Consider the following 22,104-nt stretch of genomic DNA (forward strand, 5'->3'; position numbering starts at 1 on the left):
CAGAGCAGTCCAGTGTGCCAGCAGCACCTCTGTTTCCAAGATGGCAGAGGTCTGGAGCACACTGGAGGAGCTCTGGGCACCTCCCAGGGGAGGTGCAGGTCAGGGGAGTGGTCACTCCCCTTTCCTCTGTCCAGTTTCACGCCAGAGCAGGTCTGGGGGATCCCTGAACCGGTGTAGACTGGCTTATGCAGAAATGGGCACCATCTGTGCCCATGAAACCATTTCCAGAGGCTGGGGGAGGCTACTCCTCCCCAGCCCGAACACCTTTTTCCAAAGGGAGGGGGTGTAACACCCTCTCTCTGAGGAAGTCCTTTGTTCTGCCTTCCTGGGCCAAGCCTGGCTGGACCCCAGGAGGGCAGAAACCTGTCTGAGGGGTTGGCAGCAGCTGCAGTGAAACTCCGGGAAAGGTAGTTTGGCAGTACCCGGGTCTGTGCTAGAGACTCGGGGGATCATGGAATTGTCTCCCCAATGCCAGAATGGCATTGGGGTGACAATTCCATGATCTTAGACATGTTACATGGCCATGTTCGGAGTTACCATTGTGATGCTATACATATGTAGTGACATATGTATAGTGCACGTGTGTAATGGTGTCCCCGCACTCACAAAGTCCGGGGAATTTGCCCTGAACAATGTGGGGGCACCTTGGCTAGTGCCAGGGTGCCCACACACTAAGTAACTTAGCACCCAACCTTTACCAGGTAAAGGTTAGACATATAGGTGACTTATAAGTTACTTAAGTGCAGTGGTAAATGGCTGTGAAATAACGTGGACGTTATTTCACTCAGGCTGCAATGGCAGGCCTGTGTAAGAATTGTCAGAGCTCCTTATGTGGCAAAAGAAATGCTGCAGCCCATAGGGATCTCCTGGAACCCAATACCCTGGGTACCTCAGTACCATATACTAGGGAATTATAAGGGTGTTCCAGTATGCCAATGTAAATTGGTGAAATTGGTCACTAGCCTGTTAGTGACAATTTGGAAAGAAATGAGAGAGCATAACCACTGAGGTTCTGGATAGCAGAGCCTCAGTGAGACAGTTAGTCATAACACAGGTAACACATACAGGGCACACTTATGAGCACTGGGGCCCTGGCTGGCAGGGTCCCAGTGACACATACAACTAAAACAACATATATACAGTGAAATATGGGGGTAACATGCCAGGCAAGATGGTACTTTCCTACACAACCCCCCCCAAACGAAGGACAATAAGACTAGCCATGACCTGATGAGTCTTCATTGTCTAAGTGGAAATATCTGGAGAGTCCATCTGCATTGGAGTGGGTACTCCCAGGTCTATGTTCCACTGTATAGTCCATTCCCTGTAGAGATATGGACCACCTTAACAATTTAGGGTTTTCACCTTTCATTTGTTTTAGCCAAAGTAGAGGTTTGTGGTCTGTCTGAACAATGAAGTGAGTGCCAAACAGGTATGGTCTCAACTTCTTCAGTGCCCAGACCACAGCAAAGGCCTCCCTCTCTATGGCAGACCAACGCTTTTCTCTAGGGGTCAACCTCCTGCTGATAAAAGCAACAGGTTGATCCTGGCCCTCAGAATTAAGTTGTGATAAGACTGCCCCTACCCCTAATTCAGATGCATCAGTTTGGACAATTAATTTTTTGGAGTAACAGGGGCTTTTCAGGACAGGTGCAGAGCACATGGCCTGCTTCAGCTCCTCAAAAGCGTTCTGACAGTTTGCTGTCCATAATACCTTTTTAGGCATTTTCTTTGAAGTGAGGTCATTAAGAGGGGCTGCTATGGAGCCATAGTTCTTTATGAACCTCCTGTAGTACCCAGTGAGGCCTAAAAAGGCTCTCACCTGAGTCTGAGTTGTAGGGGGAACCCAATCTATAATAGTTTGGATATTCCCCTGAAGTGGTGCAATCTGTTCTCCACCTACCAGGTGTCCCAGATAAACCACTTTCCCCTGCCCTATCTGGCACTTTGAAGCCTTGATAGTGAGGCCTGCCTTTTGCAGGGCCTCCAAAACTTTCCATAGGTGGACCAGGTGATCATCCCAGCTGGAGCTAAAGACAGCTATATCATCTAGATATGCTGCACTAAAAGCTTCCATCCCTTGCAGGACTGTATTCACCAACCTCTGAAAAGTGGCAGGTGCATTTTTCAATCCAAAAGGCATTACTGTGAATTGGTAGTGCCCTCCAATGGTTGAAAATGCAGTTTTTGCTTTAGCATCCTCTGATAACTTGATCTGCCAATACCCTACAGTCAAATCAAAGGTGCTTAGATACTTGGCTGATGCCAGTGTATCTATTAGCTCATCTGCCCTGGGTATAGGGTGAGCATCAGTTTTAGTTACCTGGTTGAGACCTCTGTAGTCAATACAAAATCTCATTTCCCTTTTACCATCTTTGGAATGAGGTTTTTGTACAAGTACCACAGGAGAGGCCCATGGACTTTCAGGGTGCTCAAGCACTCCCAGTTCAAGCATTTTCTGCATTTCTTGTTTTATGCAGTCTCTGACATGGTCAAGCTGCCTATAGATCTTACTTTTGACAGGCAAGCTGTCTCCAGTATCTATAGTGTGCTCACACCAAGAAGTGGTGCCTGGCACAGTAGAAAAGAGTTCAGAAAACTGACCCAGGAGATTTATGCAGTGGTCTTTCTGCTCAGCAGTAAGACAATCTGCCAAAACTACACCTTCCACTAGAGCATCTTGTTCTGTGGAAGAGAAGAGAAAGGGGGAGGGTCACTCTCTTCTTCCTGTCCTTCATCTGTTGCCATGAGCAGGGTGAGATCAGCCCTGTCATAGTAGGGTTTCAGGCGATTGACATGGAGCACCCTAAGGGGACTCCTGGCAGTGCCTAAGTCAACTAAGTAGGTGACTTCTCCCTTTTTCTCAACAATAATGTGGGGTCCACTCCATTTGTCTTGGAGTGCTCTTGGGGCCACAGGCTCCAAGACCCACACTTTCTGCACTGGTTGGTACTGAATCAGAACAGCCTTCTGGTCATGCCATTGCTTTTGGAGCTCTTGGCTGGCCTGAAGGTTTTTACTGGCCTTTTTCATGTACTCAGCCATCCTAGATCTTAGGCCAAGTACATAGTCCACTATGTCTTGCTTTGGAGCTTTTAAAGGTTGTTCCCAACCCTCCTTCACAAGTGTTAGAGGACCTCTTACAGGGTGTCCAAATAGGAGTTCAAAGGGGCTGAAGCCTACTCCTTTTTGGGGTACCTCCCTGTAAGCAAAAAGTAGGCAAGGTAACAGGACATCCCATCTCCTGCGGAGTTTTTCAGGGAGTCCCATTATCATTCCTTTGAGAGTTTTATTAAACCTCTCAACCAGTCCATTTGTTTGTGGATGATAGTGTGTAGTGAACTTGTATGTCACACCACATTCCTGCCACATGGCCTTTAAGTAAGCAGACATGAAATTGCTTCCCCCTGTCTGATACCACCTCTTTTGGGAAGCCCACCCTGGAAAATATTCCCAGGAGGGCCTTTGCCACTGCAGGAGCTGTAGTGGTCCTTAGAGGAATTGCTTCAGGATATCTGGTGGCATGGTCCACTACCACCAAGATAAACCTATTGCCTGAAGCAGTAGGAGGGTCAAGGGGGCCAACTATGTCAACCCCTACCCTTTCAAAGGGAACCCCAACCACAGGTAGTGGTATAAGGGGTGCCTTTGGGGTGCCACCTGTCTTGCCACTGGCTTGACAGGTTTCACAGGACTTACAAAATTATTTTGTGTCCTCTGACATTCTAGGCCAATGAAACAAGGGGACAAGCCTGTCCCAAGTTTTCATTTGCCCCAAATGTCCAGCTAAGGGAATGTCGTGGGCTAGAGTTAGGAGGAACTTTCTGTATTGCTGAGGAATCACCAATCTCCTGGCAGCTCCAGGTTTTGGATCCCTTGCCTCAGTATACAAGAGGTTGTCCTCCCAGTAACCTCTGTGAGAGTCACTGACATCCCCATTTGCTTGTTTGACAGCTTGCTGCCTTAGACCCTCTAGTGTGGGACAGGTATGCATTGCCACACTCAGCTCCTCCCTGGCAGGCCCCCCTTCACCCAAAAGCTCAGCAGTGTCTGCTTCCAGCTCCTCTGGTGTAGGTTCTGCACAGGGTGGAAATTCTTCTTCCTCAGAAGTTGAATCCACTGTAGAGGGAGGGATAGTAGGTAGTGTTTTACCTTTACTAACCCTAGCTTTAGGGAGCACTTGGTCCATTCTTCCAGGATCCAAGTCACCCTGTCCTTTTTGCTTTTTGGCCCGAGCCCTGGTTAAAGCAAAAATATGCCCTGTAATGCCCAGCATTGCTGCATGAGCCTCCAACTCCACTTCTGCCCAAGCTGATGTCTCTAAATCGTTCCCTAGTAGACAGTCTACAGGTAAATCTGAGGCAACCACAACTTTCTTTGGACCAGTAACCCCCACCCCCCCCCCCCCCAGTTGAGATTCACAACAGCCATGGGGTGGCTAAGAGTGTTGTTATGAGCATCAGTCACTTGGTACTGGTGACCAAGTAGGTGTTGTTCAGGGTGGACCAGTTTCTCTATTACCATTGTAACACTGGCACCTGAGCCCCTTTAGGCCTGAACCTCAACACCATTTATTAGGGGAAGTTGCTTGTACTTATCCATATTAAGGGGACAAGCAACCAAGGTGGCCAAATCAATGGCCCCCTCAGAGACTAACACAGCCTCTGTGGTCTCCCTAACAAGACCAACCCCAACTAAATTACCAAAAGTGAGCCCTGCTACTCCCTTGGATTGGCTATTAGTAGGTTTGCTCCCACCACCACTGCTATTACTAGGGGCACTAGGTGTAGCAGCAGGGGTTGTAGTGGTAGGAGGATTGGTGCTTTTCTTTGGACAACTGGGATCAGTTGTCCAATGGCCTTTTATTTGACATAAATAGCACCATGGTTTCTTTTCTTTGTTTTGATTTGAAGAGGATTTGGGCCCACCACCCCCACCAGAGTGTTTTTGTGGGCCTGATGAAGACTCATTTTTAGATTTGTCCCCACCCTTGTCAGAAGACTTACCATCCTTCTTCTTGCCATCCTTGTCACCCCCTGTATGAACTTTTCTGTTCACCCTTGTTCTGACCCATTTGTCTGCCTTCTTTCCCAATTCTTCGGGAGAGGTCAGATCAGAGTCAACCAGGTACTGGTGTAACAAATCAGACACACAATTATTAAGAATATGCTCTCTCAGGATTAAGTTATACAGGCTTTCATAGTCAGAAACGTTACTGCCATGTAACCACCCCTCCAAGGCCTTCACTGAATGGTCAACAAAGTCTACCCAGTCTTGTGAAGACTCCTTTTTGGTCTCTCTGAACTTGATCCTGTACTGTTCAGTGGTTAAGCCGTAACCATCAAGGAGTGCATTCTTAAGAACTTTAAAATCATTGGCATCACTTTCCTTCACAGTAAGGAGCCTATCCCTACCCTTTCCACTGAAAGATAGCCATAGGATAGCAGCCCACTGCATTTGATGGACCCCCTGTACATTACAGGCCCTCTTAAGTGCAACAAACCACTTGTTAATGTCATCCCCCTCCTTGTAAGGGGGAACTATCTTGTGCAGATTCCTAGAATCATGCTCTTTTACAGGATTACTATCTGTAATACTGCTGCTGCCACCATGGGGTCCAAACCCCAACCTCTGTCTTCCTTTTTCTAAGTCAAATGCTTGTCTATCTAAATCCAGCTGTTGCTTCTTGAGCTTCAGCCTGGATTCTTCCACTCTCAATCTATTGAGCTCCCTTTCTAACACTCTGTCTTCAGGGAGGGTGGGTTGGGCATGCCTTGACACAGAAGAATGGTGTGAATGAACAGAGGGAGACCTGTCCCTGACAGATGGCACTCTAACAACCTGGCCTACAGAAGTAACACTCCTACTGTGATGAGAACTCACATTAGTACCAGCTATGCTAGGTGGCCTGCTAAGGGGCAGGTTGGGAAGGTCCCCTTCTAACCCTTTCCCTGGGTGTGCCCCAGAATCAGAGTGGGAACCATTAGCTAATCTCTCACCAGAAGTGCCAACTAAGGTCTTATCTTGTTCAATGAGCATATTAACTAACAGTTCTCTTGAGGGATTCTTCCCTACCACTAAACCTCTTTCAACGCAGAGACTCCGTGCTCCTTTCCAGCTAAGGTGATCATAAGCAAGTTTGGTCAGATCAACAGTTTGATCTGTGCCAGACATTATAGAAAGGGTTTAAGGGACAGAAAAAGTTTCAGAACTTTTTAAAGAACAGAAAAAAACTTTTAAAACTTTTTAAGAACTTTTTGAAAGTTTTAGAGGTACTTTTCAGCACTTAGCAAAGAAGTGAGAGGAGAAAAGCAAAACTTTTTGGTTAGGTGTACATACACTGAACTTGTTTTGTATATTTTTCTCTTATGAAAAGTACAAAATGACAAAGTGGTAAGTAGTTGCAAGTACTTATCCCACCACTGCACAACCAATGCAGGAGGCTGGACTGGCTTGTAGTGGGTACCAAGAGGTACTTACACCTTTGCACCAGGCCCAGGTATCCCTTATTAGTGTAGAGGGGTGTCTAGCAGCTTAGGCTGATAGAAAAGGTAGCTTAGCAGAGCAGCTTAGGCTGAACTAGGAGACGAGTGAAGCTCCTACAGTACCACTAGTGTCATATGCACAGTATCATAAGACAACACAATACACAGATATACTAAAAATAAAGGTACTTTATTTTTATGACAATATGCCAAAGTATCTCAGTGAGTACCCTCAGTATGAGGATAGCAAATATACACAAGATATATGTACACAATACCAAAATATGCAGTAAATAGCAATAGAAAACAGTGCAAACAATGTATAGTCACAATAGAATGCAATGGGGGCACATAGGGATAGGGGCAACACAAACCATATACTCTAGAAGTGGAATGCGAACCACGAATGGACCCCAAACCTATGTGACCTTGTAGAGGGTCGCTGGGACTGTAAGAAAACAGTGAGGGTTAGAAAAATAGCCCACCCCAAGACCCTGAAAAGTGGGTGCAAAGTGCACCTAAGTTCCCCAAAGAGCACAGAAGTCGTGATAGGGGAATTCTGCAAGGAAGACCAACACCAGCAATGCAACAACGATGGATTTCCTGACGAGAGTACCTGTGGAACAAGGGGACCAAGTCCAAGAGTCACGATCAAGTCGGGAGTGGGCAGATGCCCAGGAAATGCCAGCTGTGGGTGCAAAGAAGCTGCCACCGGATGGTACAAGCTGTGGATTCTGCAACGACAAGGGCTAGAAACTTCCCCTTTGGAGGATGGATGTCCCACGTCGTGAAGAGTCGTGCAGAGGTGTTTCCGTGCAGAAAGACGGCAAACAAGCCTTGCTAACTGCAAGGGTCGCGGTTAGGGTTTTTGGATGCTGCTGTGGCCCAGGAGGGACCAGGATGTCGCTAATTGCGTGAGGAGACAGAGGGGGCGTCCAGCAAGACAAAGAGCCCACTCAGAAGCAAGCAGCACCCGCAGAAGTGCCGGAACAGGCACTACGAAGTGGAGTGAACCGGAGCTCACCCGAAGTCACAAAGGAAGGTCCCACGACGCCGGAGGACAACTCAGGAGGTCGTGCACTGTAGGTTAGAGTGCCGGGGACCCAGGCTTGGCTGTGCACAAAGGAAATCCTGGAAGAGTGCACAGGAGCCGGAGCAGCTGCAAAACACGTGGTTCCCAGCAATGCAGTCTAGCGTGGGGAGGCAAGGACTTACCTCCACCAAACTTGGACTGAAGAGTCACTGGACTGTGAGAGTCACTTGGACAGAGTTGCTGAGTTCAAGGGACCACGCTCGTCGTGCTGAGAGGAGACCCAGAGGACCGGTGATGCAGTTCTTTGGTGCCTGCTGTTGCAGGGGGAAGATTCCGTCGACCCACTGGAGATTTCTTCTGAGCTTCTAGTGCAGAGAGGAGGCAGACTACCCCCACAGCATGCACCACCAGGAAAACAGTCAAGAAGGCGGCCGGATCAGCGTTACAAGGTCGCAGTAGTCGTCTTTGCTACTTTGTTGCAGTTTTGCAGGCTTCCAGAGCAGTCAGCGGTCGATTCCTTGGCAGAAGGTGAAGAGAGAGATGCACAGGAACTCTGATGAGCTCTTGCATTCGTTATCTAAAGAATTCCCTAAAGCAGAGACCCTAAATAGCCAGAAAAGGAGGTTTGGCTACCTAGGAGAGAGGATAGGCTAGCAACACCTGAAGGAGCCTATCAGAAGGAGTCTCTGACGTCACCTGCTGGCACTGGCCACTCAGAGCAGTCCAGTGTGCCAGCAGCACCTCTGTTTCCAAGATGGCAGAGGTCTGGAGCACACTGGAGGAGCTCTGGGCACCTCCCAGGGGCGGTGCAGGTCAGGGGAGTGGTCACTCCCCTTTCCTTTGTCCAGTTTCACGCCAGAGCAGGTCTGGGGAATCCCTGAACCGGTGTAGACTGGCTTATGCAGAAATGGGCACCATCTGTGCCCATGAAAGCATTTCCAGAGGCTGGGGGAGGCTACTCCTCCCCAGCCCTAACACCTTTTTCCAAAGGGAGAAGGTGTAACACCCTCTCTCTGAGGAAGTCCTTTGTTCGGCCTTCCTGGGCCAAGCCTGGCTGGACCCCAGGAGGGCAGAAACCTGTCTGAGGGGTTGGCAGCAGCTGCAGTGAAACCCCGGGAAAGGTAGTTTGCCAGTACCCGGGTCTGTGCTAGAGACTAGGGGGATCATGGAATTGTCTCCCCAATGCCAGAATGGCATTGGGGTGACAATTCCATGATCTTAGACATGTTACATGGCCATGTTCGGAGTTACCATTGTGACGCTATACATATGTAGTGACATATGTATAGTGCACGCGTGTAATGGTGTCCCCGCACTCACAAAGTCCGGGGAATTTGCCCTGAACAATGTGGGGGCACCTTGGCTAGTGCCAGGGTGCCCACACACTAAGTAACTTAGCACCCAACCTTTACCAGGTAAAGGTTAGACATATAGGTGACTTATAAGTTACTTAAGTGCAGTGGTAAATGGCTGTGAAATAACGTGGACGTTATTTCACTCAGGCTGCAATGGCAGGCCTGTGTAAGAATTGTCAGAGCTCCCTATGGGTGGCAAAAGAAATGCTGCAGCCCATAGGGATCTCCTGGAACCCAATACCCTGGGTACCTCAGTACCATATATTAGGGAATTATAAGGGTGTTCCAGTATGCCAATGTAAATTGGTGAAATTGGTCACTAGCCTGTTAGTGACAATTTGGAAAGAAATGAGAGAGCATAACCACTGAGGTTCTGGATAGCAGAGCCTCAGTGAGACAGTTAGTCATAACACAGGTAACACATACAGGGCACACTTATGAGCACTGGGGCCCTGGCTGGCAGGGTCCCAGTGACACATACAACTAAAACAACATATATACAGTGAAATATAGGGGTAACATGCCAGGCAAGATGGTACTTTCCTACAGTCGCCCCTTGGAATCCCACCAAGTTCATTTGTAGCCAGACTGTTGAATTATAAAGAAATAGACTAAATCTTAAATTTCATAAGAGCATTGGAGCTTCTGTGCTTTGAATCAAAGTGAATGTTTTTTCACGACTACACCAGGCAGATGCTGAAATCCTCTGAATGGGTTAAACAGAAACTTTGGGCTATAAACCTGGTATATGTTATTAGATTCAGAAAGCAAGCAAATCTTCGCCCGAACACAAGAAACTGAGGGGATATGCTGCTGCGGTGGAGATCCCCCAGGGCATGGCCAAGACATAAGCAAAAGAAGAACAGAAAGAAGACTATTTCAGTTGGACTCACAAAAGAGGCTCTAGAGAGAGAACACTTACTTCATAGTTGCTCTGCAGACTGATTCTGCTTAATCTCTGAGGGAAGATGCAACAATCTCTCACAAACAGAAAGGGCTGACACTGGATATCTCCACCTGCTTGTTGGTAGAGGATGGCAAAATGGAACCCTCATTCAGTGATTCAGGACCTAAGCTGGGGAAGCACCTTGGAGTGCAGAGCACATGTCACTCGAGGCTCCAGAGACCCCCTGCTGTGGCGAAAACTGGGCTGATGGCGAAGGGGGCAACTCAGGGGTACTGTGATACCTTATGTTGTTCGATGCAAAAATACTGCTGATGATTCTCATATCCTAGATATTGTTTGAATTTGGCTATGTTTATAGGAGGTTCAAAGGGGTTCCCAAGGAACATGTGCTAGGACTTAACCCTCTCTCTTAGAAGACTGAAATTCCATTTAGGTTTCTTCAACTGCTGCTTTGTGTTTTGAAGTGTAGGATGGGATGCCTCTAGAGGTTTATAGCATCTTGTAGGACACATTTTTAAGTGGAGAAGGAAAAGGCCCAATTAGGACATCCATTAACCAAGAAAAATGGATAGGCAATCACACAAAAATACTTACAGACAGATAGGAGGCACAGGCCATCAACTCACGCTACTTATATGGAATGTGAATAGGCTCCGTGACAAAGTCAAAACAGGGGTAGAACTCAAGGCAGCCCAACGATACGGCCCAGATGTTATGTTCCTACAAGAGACTACGGGGGTCATTGTGACCCCGGCGGTGAGTGTAAATGTGCCGGTAGTACCGCCATCAGGCTGACAGTACACACCACCACATTATGGGAATGGCGGGGTGGCTGCAGCCAACCCGCCACTTCTCCACTCATACCACCATGGCATTATCAGCCGTCGGGCCGGAGATATCAATCACCGGCCCGGCAGCCAGCACAGTACCGCTGGCGGCATTATCAGCCTGCCTATCACCATGGTTTTCGTGGTGTTAGCAATGCCACGAAAACCATGGCGGTAGGTCCTACCGGTGACAGGAAATTCCTTCCCTGTCACCGGAAGGCGGTTCCCCCACCTCCCCAACACACCCCTGACACTCCCCCACCATCCAAAGCCACACCCCCACCCCCCATACAGACACTATCTCTCCCACCCCCGACATTCACATACACCTCCCACCCCCATCCAAACACACACACCCACACCCCCTCCGATCCTCCCACTCACCCCCCCACCCCCTCCGATCCTCTCACTCGCCCCCCTCACCCCTCCATACATGCAGACACCCGCAGACACGCACCACGCATACACCCAATCACTCACACTGGCATACACGCATTCATACACACACTGGCATACTCCCATTCACACATGCATACTTCCAGACATGCATGCACACATTCTTACACACAATCACACTGACATGCAGACATGCACTCACTTCACCATTCTTACACGCATTCACTCACACGCATACACCCACGCAAGCAACACAACACACACAGATGCATTCATACACTCACTCTCACATTCATGCACACACTCAGACACAAACCCCCACAACACCCACCACCCTCCCACTCCTTCCCCTGTCTGAAGCCCGATTTACCTTTGTCAGATCATGATATGGCTGGCAGGGTTCTACTGGTGTGGCAGTGCTGGTGAAAGCAGCGCCACCTTCCCACCATCCGCAACCATGAACACTGCCGGATTTCCGCCCTTCTTATGGCGGAAGTCCGGCAGTTCTCATAATACAATGGACGGATGGTAGCCAGGGTGGCGGTATTTTGGCGGCCATCACCGCAGCGGTAGGAGGTTTTTACCGCCAAAGTCAAAATGACCATCTATATAATTGGTATCAACTGTATTTTTCTTAGTAGATACAGATTTGGCACGGTATTGGACACAGCATTCACTAGCTGTTCACAAGTGGTAGGAACCCTGATAACGAAAGAACTCCTGTAGCAGATATCTGAAATAAAACAAATTGGGGAGATATATAATGGTTTCACACGCCTTCGGATGTGCAGTAGAGACATTCCTAAATGTTTATCTTCCAACGGTTCCAGGGCTCTGCTGTACAAACTGGGGCAACTCTTAATGGAGGCTTCCCTGTGACACACAATGATGGGAAGGGATTTTAACAGAATGATGAACACTGCCAAGATACAAGCCTATGACCATTGCTGTTCCCCTGTTAGTCACAATGATGGGAGGGGATTTCAATGTATAGTTGAACACCGCTAAGATACAACCCCAGACTCTACTGACATCTTTAGTGTAATCTACTGACCGACAAGACAGGGGCAGATGGAACACACTACCCATAAAGCATGTCCTTTATCCCAGGGCCCACAAATCTTTCTCCAGACTTGATCACTTCTTCATCCCAGCATTTGAAATTATTGCACTAAAGGAAAGAAAGATGTATGCCAGTGCATTGAAGCACAGCACATCTGAATGCTGTTCCAATGCATAATCTTCAACAGGTCAATCAGGCTGCAAAATTGCTTTATGGCTGAGACAAAGCGGGGAGATATGCCATCATGTGGGAGGGTTTTTCAACATAGGTCATCTATTGAACAGATGACATTAACATGGTAAAGGAAACAAAGATCTATGCTAGCGGATTGTCCAATCATTCATTTGTCACGGGAACTAACTCTAGGAGGAAGAGCCACCTGCATAGTATATAGCACTTGAGCTTAAGGTGGCTCAATATTTATATATAAGAAAAGATCTGAGGAAGAAGATGAAGTGATAGAATTTAGAGTCTACATAATCCACTATGGGAAGTGATCAAACAAGGAGAGTAGGGAACAGCACTCGGCCTTAAAACTCAAAGAGGAGAAAAAGGAAGGCTTAAACCATTGTGTACTGGAACTGGAAAACATCAAACAATGCCACTAACAAGTCTTGGTGGATGAAGCACAGCAGATCTGAATGCTGTTCCAATGCATATTCGTCAAGGAAAATTACTTTATGGCTGAGCCAAAGGGGGAATATACGCCATCATGCGGGAGGGATTTTCAACATAGAAAGACATCTGTTGAACAGACAACATTTATACGGTAAGGGAAACAAAGATCTATGCTAGCGGACTGTCCAGTCATTCACCACTGGAACTAACTCTAGGAAGAAGACTTGAGTGCATGGTGGCTCAATAATCTTGAACTAAGCAAAAATGTATGAAGGAGATGAAGTAACAATATTAGGGTCTTCAGAATTCACTATTGGAGGTGTTCAAACCAGTAGTGCACAAAAGAGCACTTCGTTTTATTTTAAAACTAAAACAGGAGAAAAAGGTGGGCTAAGGCCATCATTTACTAGAACTGGAAAAACCCATGGAACATGCCTGGATGTTGTCTCAACACATAACCTACCAAGGGGCAATAAAGCTGTAAAAGATATGACATCATGTGGGATGGATTCTCAACATAGAAAGTAATCTGGTGGGTATCCCCATAGAAATAATGCATACATGTGCCCACTGTTACCACAAATGATTTAGATCACTGCAATAGTTCAACCCAGATGCCATGAACACTTTTATCATCACCCTGCCATCAACCCTCTTACCCATGCTGAAAGGGGTGAGCTGAAACATGCCCTAACGGGGGAAGAGATAACCAAAGCCATTGGCCTAATGCAGCTGGGTGAAAATAACAGGGCTTCCAGCAGGATTCTTCAAGAGATTCTCTGGTGTTTTGGTTCCTTTCCTCCTATCAACATACACAAAAATCAGGCATGGACGGGGTCTACCACCTTTTCTAGAGACGTTAGGTATCAGTGTAATCCAGAAGTTTGGAAGAAGTTCTGCACAGTGGCAGAAAGGTTCTGCCATCTTGGTTTTAGGTGGGGAGGGGCACTGTGGGATTGTTGTTGGTATGGTTACCCCAGGAACGTTTCCTCTATTATAGTGCAAAATAGTCAAAAGAAATACAGCAAAAAACTGGAGGGTGAAGGAGGCCCCAAGAGTGAATAAATGGAACACAGGATTAGATAACTGCAGAATATTAGAGCTACCTATCTATGAAGCAAAAGGTGGCTCCAAGAAGCAACAGAAAATATAGAAGTCATTGAGGATACATTGGAATATTGCTATTTAGTTGTTGATTGAATTTGTGAGAGGTATGTCTGTCTCAATTGAATACCGATCCTGATTTGCATACAAAAGTGGAATCACTGTAATGTACGACAATTGTATGAAAGATGTATTTGAGTCTTGCCAGTTGTTCTTTTTATTTTAGAAACATCTAATAAAATGATTCTAATAAAAAAAACATTTTTAGTGCCAAAAGTACCTGGTCGGCGAGGGACCGTGCCTGGGAGTAAATTTTTAATTTCTCCAGGTTGGAGCCTTTCTGTCCAAAGTCAACAGCTTCACTGGGACCCGGTTCAACCACTATCCGTCCTCTTGGAGACCTTGCCAGCCACAGCCTGCTCCTTTGCCACACTTCCATTTCAGAGACAATCAAAAGGAAAAATGTCTGACCAGGTTGAATATGGTTTCTGTATCGACCTGTGGTTCATCAATGCCAGCCTTAAATTGCATCTAGGTACTAGTCAAGTTCAACCAGATGACCCCAGTTGGCGCCTAATTCTTTTTAACACTATTTGAATTTAAAATTAAAAAAAACACATCTCCAGTTCCCCTTATTCAATTTTTGTCATTTCGTTCATTAAAATATTCTGTATTTTATCAATTGTAGTGGGATATTTATTGTGCTGTGGTTTTGACTTTTTAACTGTTTTGGTATTTCTACATGCTTTACATAATTTCCTAAATTAAGCCTGTCTGCACTATGCCATAGCTACCATGGTTGAGCTCAGGATTAAGTTACTGAAATTACTAATCCTAAAATAAATAGTGACATTATGACTTGGCCTACCAGCCACCACAGCTAATAATCCATTTTCTCACACTCTTCACTTATTTGAGATTATATATAAATATATATATATATATATATATATGTATAGTTTACTGCAGATAAATCAACTTAGGTTGAGGTGCTGCCTTAGTGTATCCAGCAGCGATATAGATGGAGGCCAGTAATATTTAAGACCATTCAAGGAACCACACAAATGGACTGAGGAAATCACAAGGTAGAGGTCCCGCTCTAGCGTATCCAAACAAATGAGCTGCAGGGCTTCAGAATGTACCTAGAGGAGTGCGATCCTCTTGCACGTTGGTGTTTCTCTTAATAAAGAGAACAAGGGTACATGTGCATTTGTATGGTTGCAAGGAAATATGTGAGCATCTTTTGTGTGCGTTACATCAGATTTCCTAGGAAGCCTAAGAAGCTGGAAGTTCTTGCTTTGGCTTTAGTCGCAAATTTTGTGCAGCCTAAGAAATGCATGCAGAAGTCCCACAAAGTAGAGGGCAATCCTGAAGGGGTGGAGACCTCATAATCCCTTCTATGAGATGATTCAGATGGCTGTGCTGTGAAAACAGCATTTAAAGTGAGAATCCTGTCTCCAAAGAAGCCACAAAAAGAGGCTTCTCTGACTGAAGACGAGGAGGGTGAGGAGGTGAACATTAGAGGAAGGCTTATATAGGGATCTGAATTAAAAGAGGTTGTTGGGATGGAAAAGTCCTCTGCATGGTCAAGAGTATACCCTGCCCTTAGTGCCCAACTGTGCTGTCTGGATCCTTAACACTGGCTTTTTTGTCATAGGCAAACAAGGATCATAAGTTTGCAAAATGACATAAGCAAGTCTTATTTACTGTGGTCATGTTGGACCGAGATGAGTGCCCAAAGCACTTACCTCATAGTGACGGATAGCTGCCACCTTCACCAGGAGTTAACCAGCACATGGGCAGTGGTGGCAGTGTATCATGTAGTAATCAGTAGTATTAAACAGGACGGTTTAGCCTATGTCAGAGCAGTGAGGCCTTTAGGCTCACTCACCTTTTTTGAAGGTTCAGCTGCTGTGTGCCTAACTCACCCTTGGAATATGTAAGGTAGATGTGGAGTGCTGCTCAGCACAGGAGTAGTGACTCTGTGTGGTTGTATGTGTGCTGGGAAGGACACATTGGAAGGAACAGTGCTGTACTGTGTCGTATATGTAGGATTAGTGCATGTGATGAGAGTAATACATGACAGAAGTAGTGCTGTGCAGTGCGTGCGCAATGAAAGCATGTGCTGGGTGTATGTGTGCTTGCATGAAGTACACTACATTAAAGGTGAAGTGTTGTGATTACCTTGGATACCCTGTATGCCAGAAGGAGCTGCCTGTATCACTTTGGCCAGTTTGGGTCGTTGCCTGGACTGGAGGAAGACTGCTCTGGCCAGCAGGTACCACTCTGCTAGGGCGAAGAGCAACTTACCTTTGTGTCCATCGAGCAGAAGCAGCTCTCATCACTGGAGCGGACGGCAGCGTTGCTCAATGTAGAGAGACTGAGCCGTCAGGTGCCGCCACTGATCCGTTGGGTGCCGCCACGGCTCTCGCAAGCAGCTAACTTTGCCGTATAGGACCCAAACTCATGAGCGCCCAAGGAGAAGGCACTCTCTGCACTTCTGAACACTGCCATACTACCTGAGTGGGTAAGACAGGAACTGTAGGATATGCCCCGGGGGACTTGCTACTAACAGTGATACTGCACCACAGTACTAATTTCTACAGAGTCAAAGGGAGAACTCTTGAGTAAAGCCTAATAGTTTGCATTCAACAGTAAATGGGGAATAACCCTGAACACGTTATATGAAGGAGGGTGGGACAGGGATTTGCTTGATAAGTACTGGAGTCCTGATCTCAAGGAAGACTGTGTTATTGCTTTTGAATATCTTATAACTTTGCATGTACAGAGTTAGAAATAAAAATAAAAAAAAATTGTATAAAAACAAGTATTTGACTGGATATTGATTTATTGTTTGTTCTATGTGTACTTTGAGTTATGAGTCATGTTTAATGACTTGTATCTACATCTCTCGTCGAAGTGAGCCTTGACTGCTTGACCACAGCTACCAATAAGGGTCATGTGCAGAAAGGGTACTTGGCCCAGTTGCTCGACATCCATAGTAGGTGGGACCCCGGGACACCAGAAGTTAAAGGCCTCAACCACCAGACCCTGCATGCCCCTTTGCCCTCTGAAAGGGGTTCTGACAATTAGTGGCAAGCGATGAGGCGTCTAACGTTTAGGAGCAAAATATACAGAGGTGGCATTGGCCATTCCCATCATCTGTGCAAGTACTGCAATAAGCCCAGTTTGTTTTCCTTCTATGAACAAGGACGGCATGGTTTGGGAATTGACATCAGCACCATGTATAGATTAGATGAAGAATTTATATTAGGGGTCGGGGGAGCTCACAGAATTACGTGGAGTTGATGAAGAAGGCATAGGCGGAGTCCCGTGAGCAGCAGAGTGCCACTGACGCCTGCCCTTGTGGCACCCTGTCCTGAATGCACTCGATCTCAGAAGCGCTAAGTAGGGTCAGACCTGGTTAGCCAGTCCCGACACTGCTTAGCGCTTCAGAGTTCGAGTGAATTCAGGACTGGGCCACAGGCAGGGAAAGCTGCAGTTTCAGGCCTCTTGAGCCCCGGTCTATCCCGTGTGTACTGCACACAGAGCAGGCCGGTGCACAAGAGGCCTGAAACGGCCCTGCCATTTCATGCCTCCTCTGCACCGGTCTGCCTCGTCTGCCCAGGTCGGCAAAGGAGTGCTCAGAAAGTACTACATTGGCCAGGATGGTCTACTCTATAGTGTACCTGTACATACTCAGGTACTGGCAAGAGGCCAGCAGTTCCATTAGTGTAAAAGAACTTCCTGTTGTCACTGGCCAACGAAGTGCCCTTAGCCGGACATTTAGGGATTAGAAATACCCAGGCTAGGTTGGACCCTCTGTTCTACTGGCCAGGGATGCACTGAGACATAGAGAGGTCCTGTAGAACCCTGTCCTGCTTACCAGGTGAGTGGTACGACTGGAGGGAAGACAAATGCATTGCTAGTGGCTCTGCCAGTACTAGGTGTTCCGTATGGGCAGGAGGGAATAGGCATTTTGGTACATTTGACACCCCCCTCACCGTCAGGCAACAAGTACATCTTGGTTGTGGTGGTCACGCCACCAGGCATCCTGAAGCTGTACCTAACAGGAGCATGACTGTAAAGGTGGTAGCAAGAGCTCTCCTGTTTTTTTTTTCTAGGGTTAGATTTCCAGGGATGGTAATTTCCACCCACCTCCTCTTATATGAGAGAGATGTAGTATCAAGCTGAGCATACCACCTCTCTATGGCATTCCACCCACAAACCAATGGTTTGGTGGAGCGGTTTAAAACACAAAAGAACATGAAAGGAACTCTGCCAGAGAACCTTAGAAAGAAGTGGGATCTTTATCTGCCATTTCTCTTGTTTGCCTACTGATTGAAGACAGTAGGGTTCAGTTCCTCTGAACTTCTTTATGGACACCCAGTGCGAGGTCTACTTGCCTTAGTAAGAGAAGGTTGATAGGGAACAACAGAGTCTCCACAGAAAAATGTGGTGAACTATATGATTGGCCTCAGAAAGTTGATAGCACAATATATTGGTCAGGCAAAGGAAAACCTTCAGGCTATCCAAAGCTGATGAAGGAATGGTACGACCAGAAAGCTACGCTGACTGGGTATCAGAAAGGTCAGTAGGTTTTAGTGCTAAAGCCTATTTGTCCTAGGGCTCTGGAGGACAAATGGTGGGGGCCATACAAGATAGTTCAGAAAGTGTCTGAGGTAAACTACTTGGTGGACACCGATGCCACAAGGGAACACAACAAGGTGTTCTAGGTAAACAGGCTGAAGAGACTACACAGTAAATGTCATGACTATGGCAGAAGACGTAGAGGAAGACATTGAGGGGGTCATTCTGACCCCCGCCGGCGGCGGAAGCCGCCGGCCTGGCTGGAACCGCCAGAATACCGCTGCGCGGTCAAAAGACTGCCGCGGGTATTCTGGGTTTCCCGCTGGGCTGGCGGGCGACCGCCAGAAGACCGCCCGCCAGCCCAGCGGGAAACACCCTTCCATGAGGATGCCGGCTCCGAATGGAGCCGGCGGAGTGGAAGGGGTGCGACGGGTGCAGTTGCACCCGTCGCGATTTTCAGTGTCTGCATGGCAGACACTGAAACTCTTTGTGGGGCCCTGTTACGGGGGCCCCTGCAGTGCCCATGCCATTGTCATGGGCACTGCAGGGGCCCCCAGGGGCCCCACGACACCCCATACTGCCATTCTGTTCCTGGTGGCCAAAACCGCCAGGAACAGGATGGCGGTATGGGGGTCGGAATCCCCATGGCGGCGCAGCTTAAGGATTCCCCAGGGCAGCGGGAAACCGGCGGTACACCGCCGGTTTTCCGTTTCTGACCGCGGCTTTACCGCCGCGGTCAGAATGCCCATGGGAGCACCGCCAGCCTGTTGGCGGTGCTCCCGCGGTCGTTGGCCCTGGCAAATTTTACCTCCAGGGTCAGAATGACCCCCTGAGTCTCTTCCTGACTTGCTGCATAATGGCATCAAGGATGGAACTGTGGAGGGATTCAGTTAGCTCTTGAGTTAATGCCTGAGCAGCAGAGAGAGTATAGATGGGTTTTGGGACGGTTTGCTAACCTCTTCCAGCTGGCTCCAGGGTTGACACCTGTCTATGTGCATGACATAAACACGGGTGACAGTATGCCAGTGAAGATAATATTTATTGTTCGTACTGTGTACTTTGAGTTAAGAGTTGTGTTCACTGACCTATATCCATATCTCCCCCTGGGGAAGCCTTGATTGCTTGGCCACAGCTACCACTGAGAATCAAGTTCAGGAGGGTTACTTGGCCCAGTTGCTCAGGATCAATGGTAGATCGGACCCAGGACATAAGGAGTAAAAGGCCTCAACCACCAAGGTTGGGCCCTGCTGCCCTTGTGTGCCCTGTGGCCCTCTGAAAGGGGTTCTGACAGGGATCCTGCACCATATTAGGGACAACATAACTTTCCCTGAGATTTCCAATATGGATGAAAATGAGAATTTCTTTTATCAATACCAGAAAAAGGACCCTGACCCCCCCACCTCCCCAAACAATATGTTGCTATTAAGAAAGTTATGGAGACAGAATAGAAAGAAATAGATAAACATTCTTTCCTGAGATTTCTACCAAAAGGACAGTGGACCTGGCAGTAAAACTGGTTTATGCAGCCTCTAATTTTGCAACCAGAGAGACAGTATATTCAAGTCATGCTATTCAGTCACTCATTAGAGACCTCCAGAGTCTAGCTGAGCTAAATGAACAGGGAGCAGGTAATGATGGAGTAGTAGATTTTTCGATTATTGTACATTTTGTACAGATCTGTGAGTGCCTAAGCATTCATAGCGGGTTTGCCCCATAATCAGTAAACTACATATCTGGCTCAGATCCTGGAAGGCGAATTCAGCACAGAATGGTCTACTTATGAAAACTCAGTTCAAAGGAGAAAAGCTGTTTGGAAGTCAGCTGGAGGAAATAGTGAAGAAATTTGCAAAGGATTGGAAACTGATGGTTCCTTTTAGACCTACAAGGGGCATATTACTGGTATTTAACTAGGGCGTTTCTGTGCCTCTAGAGATTGTTTTTCTTTGCTCCCACAGTTTGAAGTATAGAAAATAATCTGAAGATCTATTAGGAAGTAGTCAAATACTGGTTAGCCCGCCTTCATTTGATGAAAGTCGCCCTCTTTTCACTTATATTCATGTTCCTTACAAACAAACGCCCACATATACGTCAATGACACTGCCCTCCTGTCAGACATATAACACCCTTCAAAAGGCTGTTCACTCTGGGCTGCCTAAACGGCTCTTACAGCGACATTTTTAGGCATGGGCAAAGTGGGCTCTGGACCAGGGCCCCACCCTTTCAGAAGGCCCCCTGATAGACCCAGCTCTAGAAGACTGCCCTGGCGACCTTGAATAAATATAAAAAGATTGTTTTAAATACCATCTTTCTATAATCTACTTTTAATGTGGATATATGTGTGAGAGTCTATTATAGACATTTTGCGGAGAGATGTTGTATTTATATTTCATGCAACATCCATAAGAAAAGTTTCTTTTAGATCAAAACAGGACCTCACGTATGACAAATGGGAGGGTGTCTCAGAGATTATTTACACTAATATTAGTGAGCTGATATTGAAATCACACCACTATCTTTGAATATTAGATGTATGCACATTTAGAATTGGGCAAGTATGTCTGTGCACTGTCAGTGAGCTGGCCAAAGAGGTTATGAGGGAGCTGAAAATGGATCATAAATTCAAAGCTGTTTCAAACAATGGCCCTCAAAATACTTTTGGCCCAGAGCCTCCAAAATCCTTTAAATGTCCCTGTCCTCTTAAACGTCTGAGTTCATCCTCACTTCCTATTTCAACAGTTTGACAGACATGGAGTCATCATTGCTGGTAGAACCTCGCTACAATAAGTTTGCAGTCCAGACGACACCAGTACCGAAGAAGAAAGGTTTCACAGAAGAAAATGAAAACGTTCACTACAAGACGTTATCGCGGCCGTACAAAATGTAAGATTATTAACATCTATTCCACTGCAAACACTGAAAGGACTGTTGCAGTAGGTATACTGTAGCTCTCGCAGTGATACACTTGTAGATTTAATCACAACATAAAAACACATTTAACCGTACAAATTTAGGGTAATGAAAAGAACATTTTGCCAGAGACAACGCGCACAGGCGGCAACAGCTGAGCAATTACAGATCACAGCAAAACGTCTCCCCATAACGTTACAGGACAAGCATTACCTGCTCTTCTGTTTCCGCCATGCTGCAGCTGACAGCGGATCACGTGAACACAACAGGAAGAAGTGGTGAGATTTGCGCGTGCCTCTGGGGCACACGGGAAATGAAGTCCGGGTTGTGTCGGACGAGAACTACGAATTTCACTCTCCGCCCCATCTCACCTTGTAGCCCAGACAGAAGAGCCGCAGCAGTTACCAAATCGAGACGTATGGAGGAGTTAACAAGATCTTGTCTGTTTGTACGCTGATTCCTATCAGTGGAGAAACGTTTTTTTTTTTAGGAGGTGGATAGTTTGGGGGGGGGGGGGGGGTGGTTGGGTCACAAAAAATGCGAGGCTTCTGTAAAGGTGCATGCCTTGTGGGTTCCTTCTTTCTAACTCTCTATGATAGTCATGTTTCTTGTAACGTGGAGTTGTAGGGAACCTGGAAATATGAGTTACATTTTCTGATGGACTTTCATTATCAAAGTGGATGAACACTGAAATAACATGCTGACTTTTTGCCATATCCTAGTTTGCACATCTTTCACCAGTGCAACACCCGTGTCTATGAAAAGAAACAGCTCTGATAGGTGCTTTAAATTGAAATACAGACGTGCGGGTACTCAATA

At 46.8% G+C, this 22,104-nt stretch overlaps 1 protein-coding gene across 1 annotated transcript in view; it reads right to left on the reverse strand.

Annotated features, from left to right (window-relative positions):
• VPS41 (VPS41 subunit of HOPS complex) overlaps positions 1 to 21,590 on the reverse strand; it is a 769,622-nt gene extending 748,032 nt beyond the window's left edge. The window contains exon 1 of the mRNA XM_069215796.1: positions 21,499 to 21,590. Coding sequence (XP_069071897.1) covers positions 21,499 to 21,519 — 21 coding nt within the window. The 5' untranslated portion in view covers positions 21,520 to 21,590. The remainder of the gene's footprint in view (positions 1 to 21,498) is intronic.
• Between the last annotated feature and the right edge of the window lie 514 nt (positions 21,591 to 22,104).

This window comes from Pleurodeles waltl, chromosome 2_1 (assembly GCF_031143425.1).
Source record: "Pleurodeles waltl isolate 20211129_DDA chromosome 2_1, aPleWal1.hap1.20221129, whole genome shotgun sequence".
Lineage (NCBI taxonomy): Eukaryota > Metazoa > Chordata > Amphibia > Caudata > Salamandridae > Pleurodeles > Pleurodeles waltl.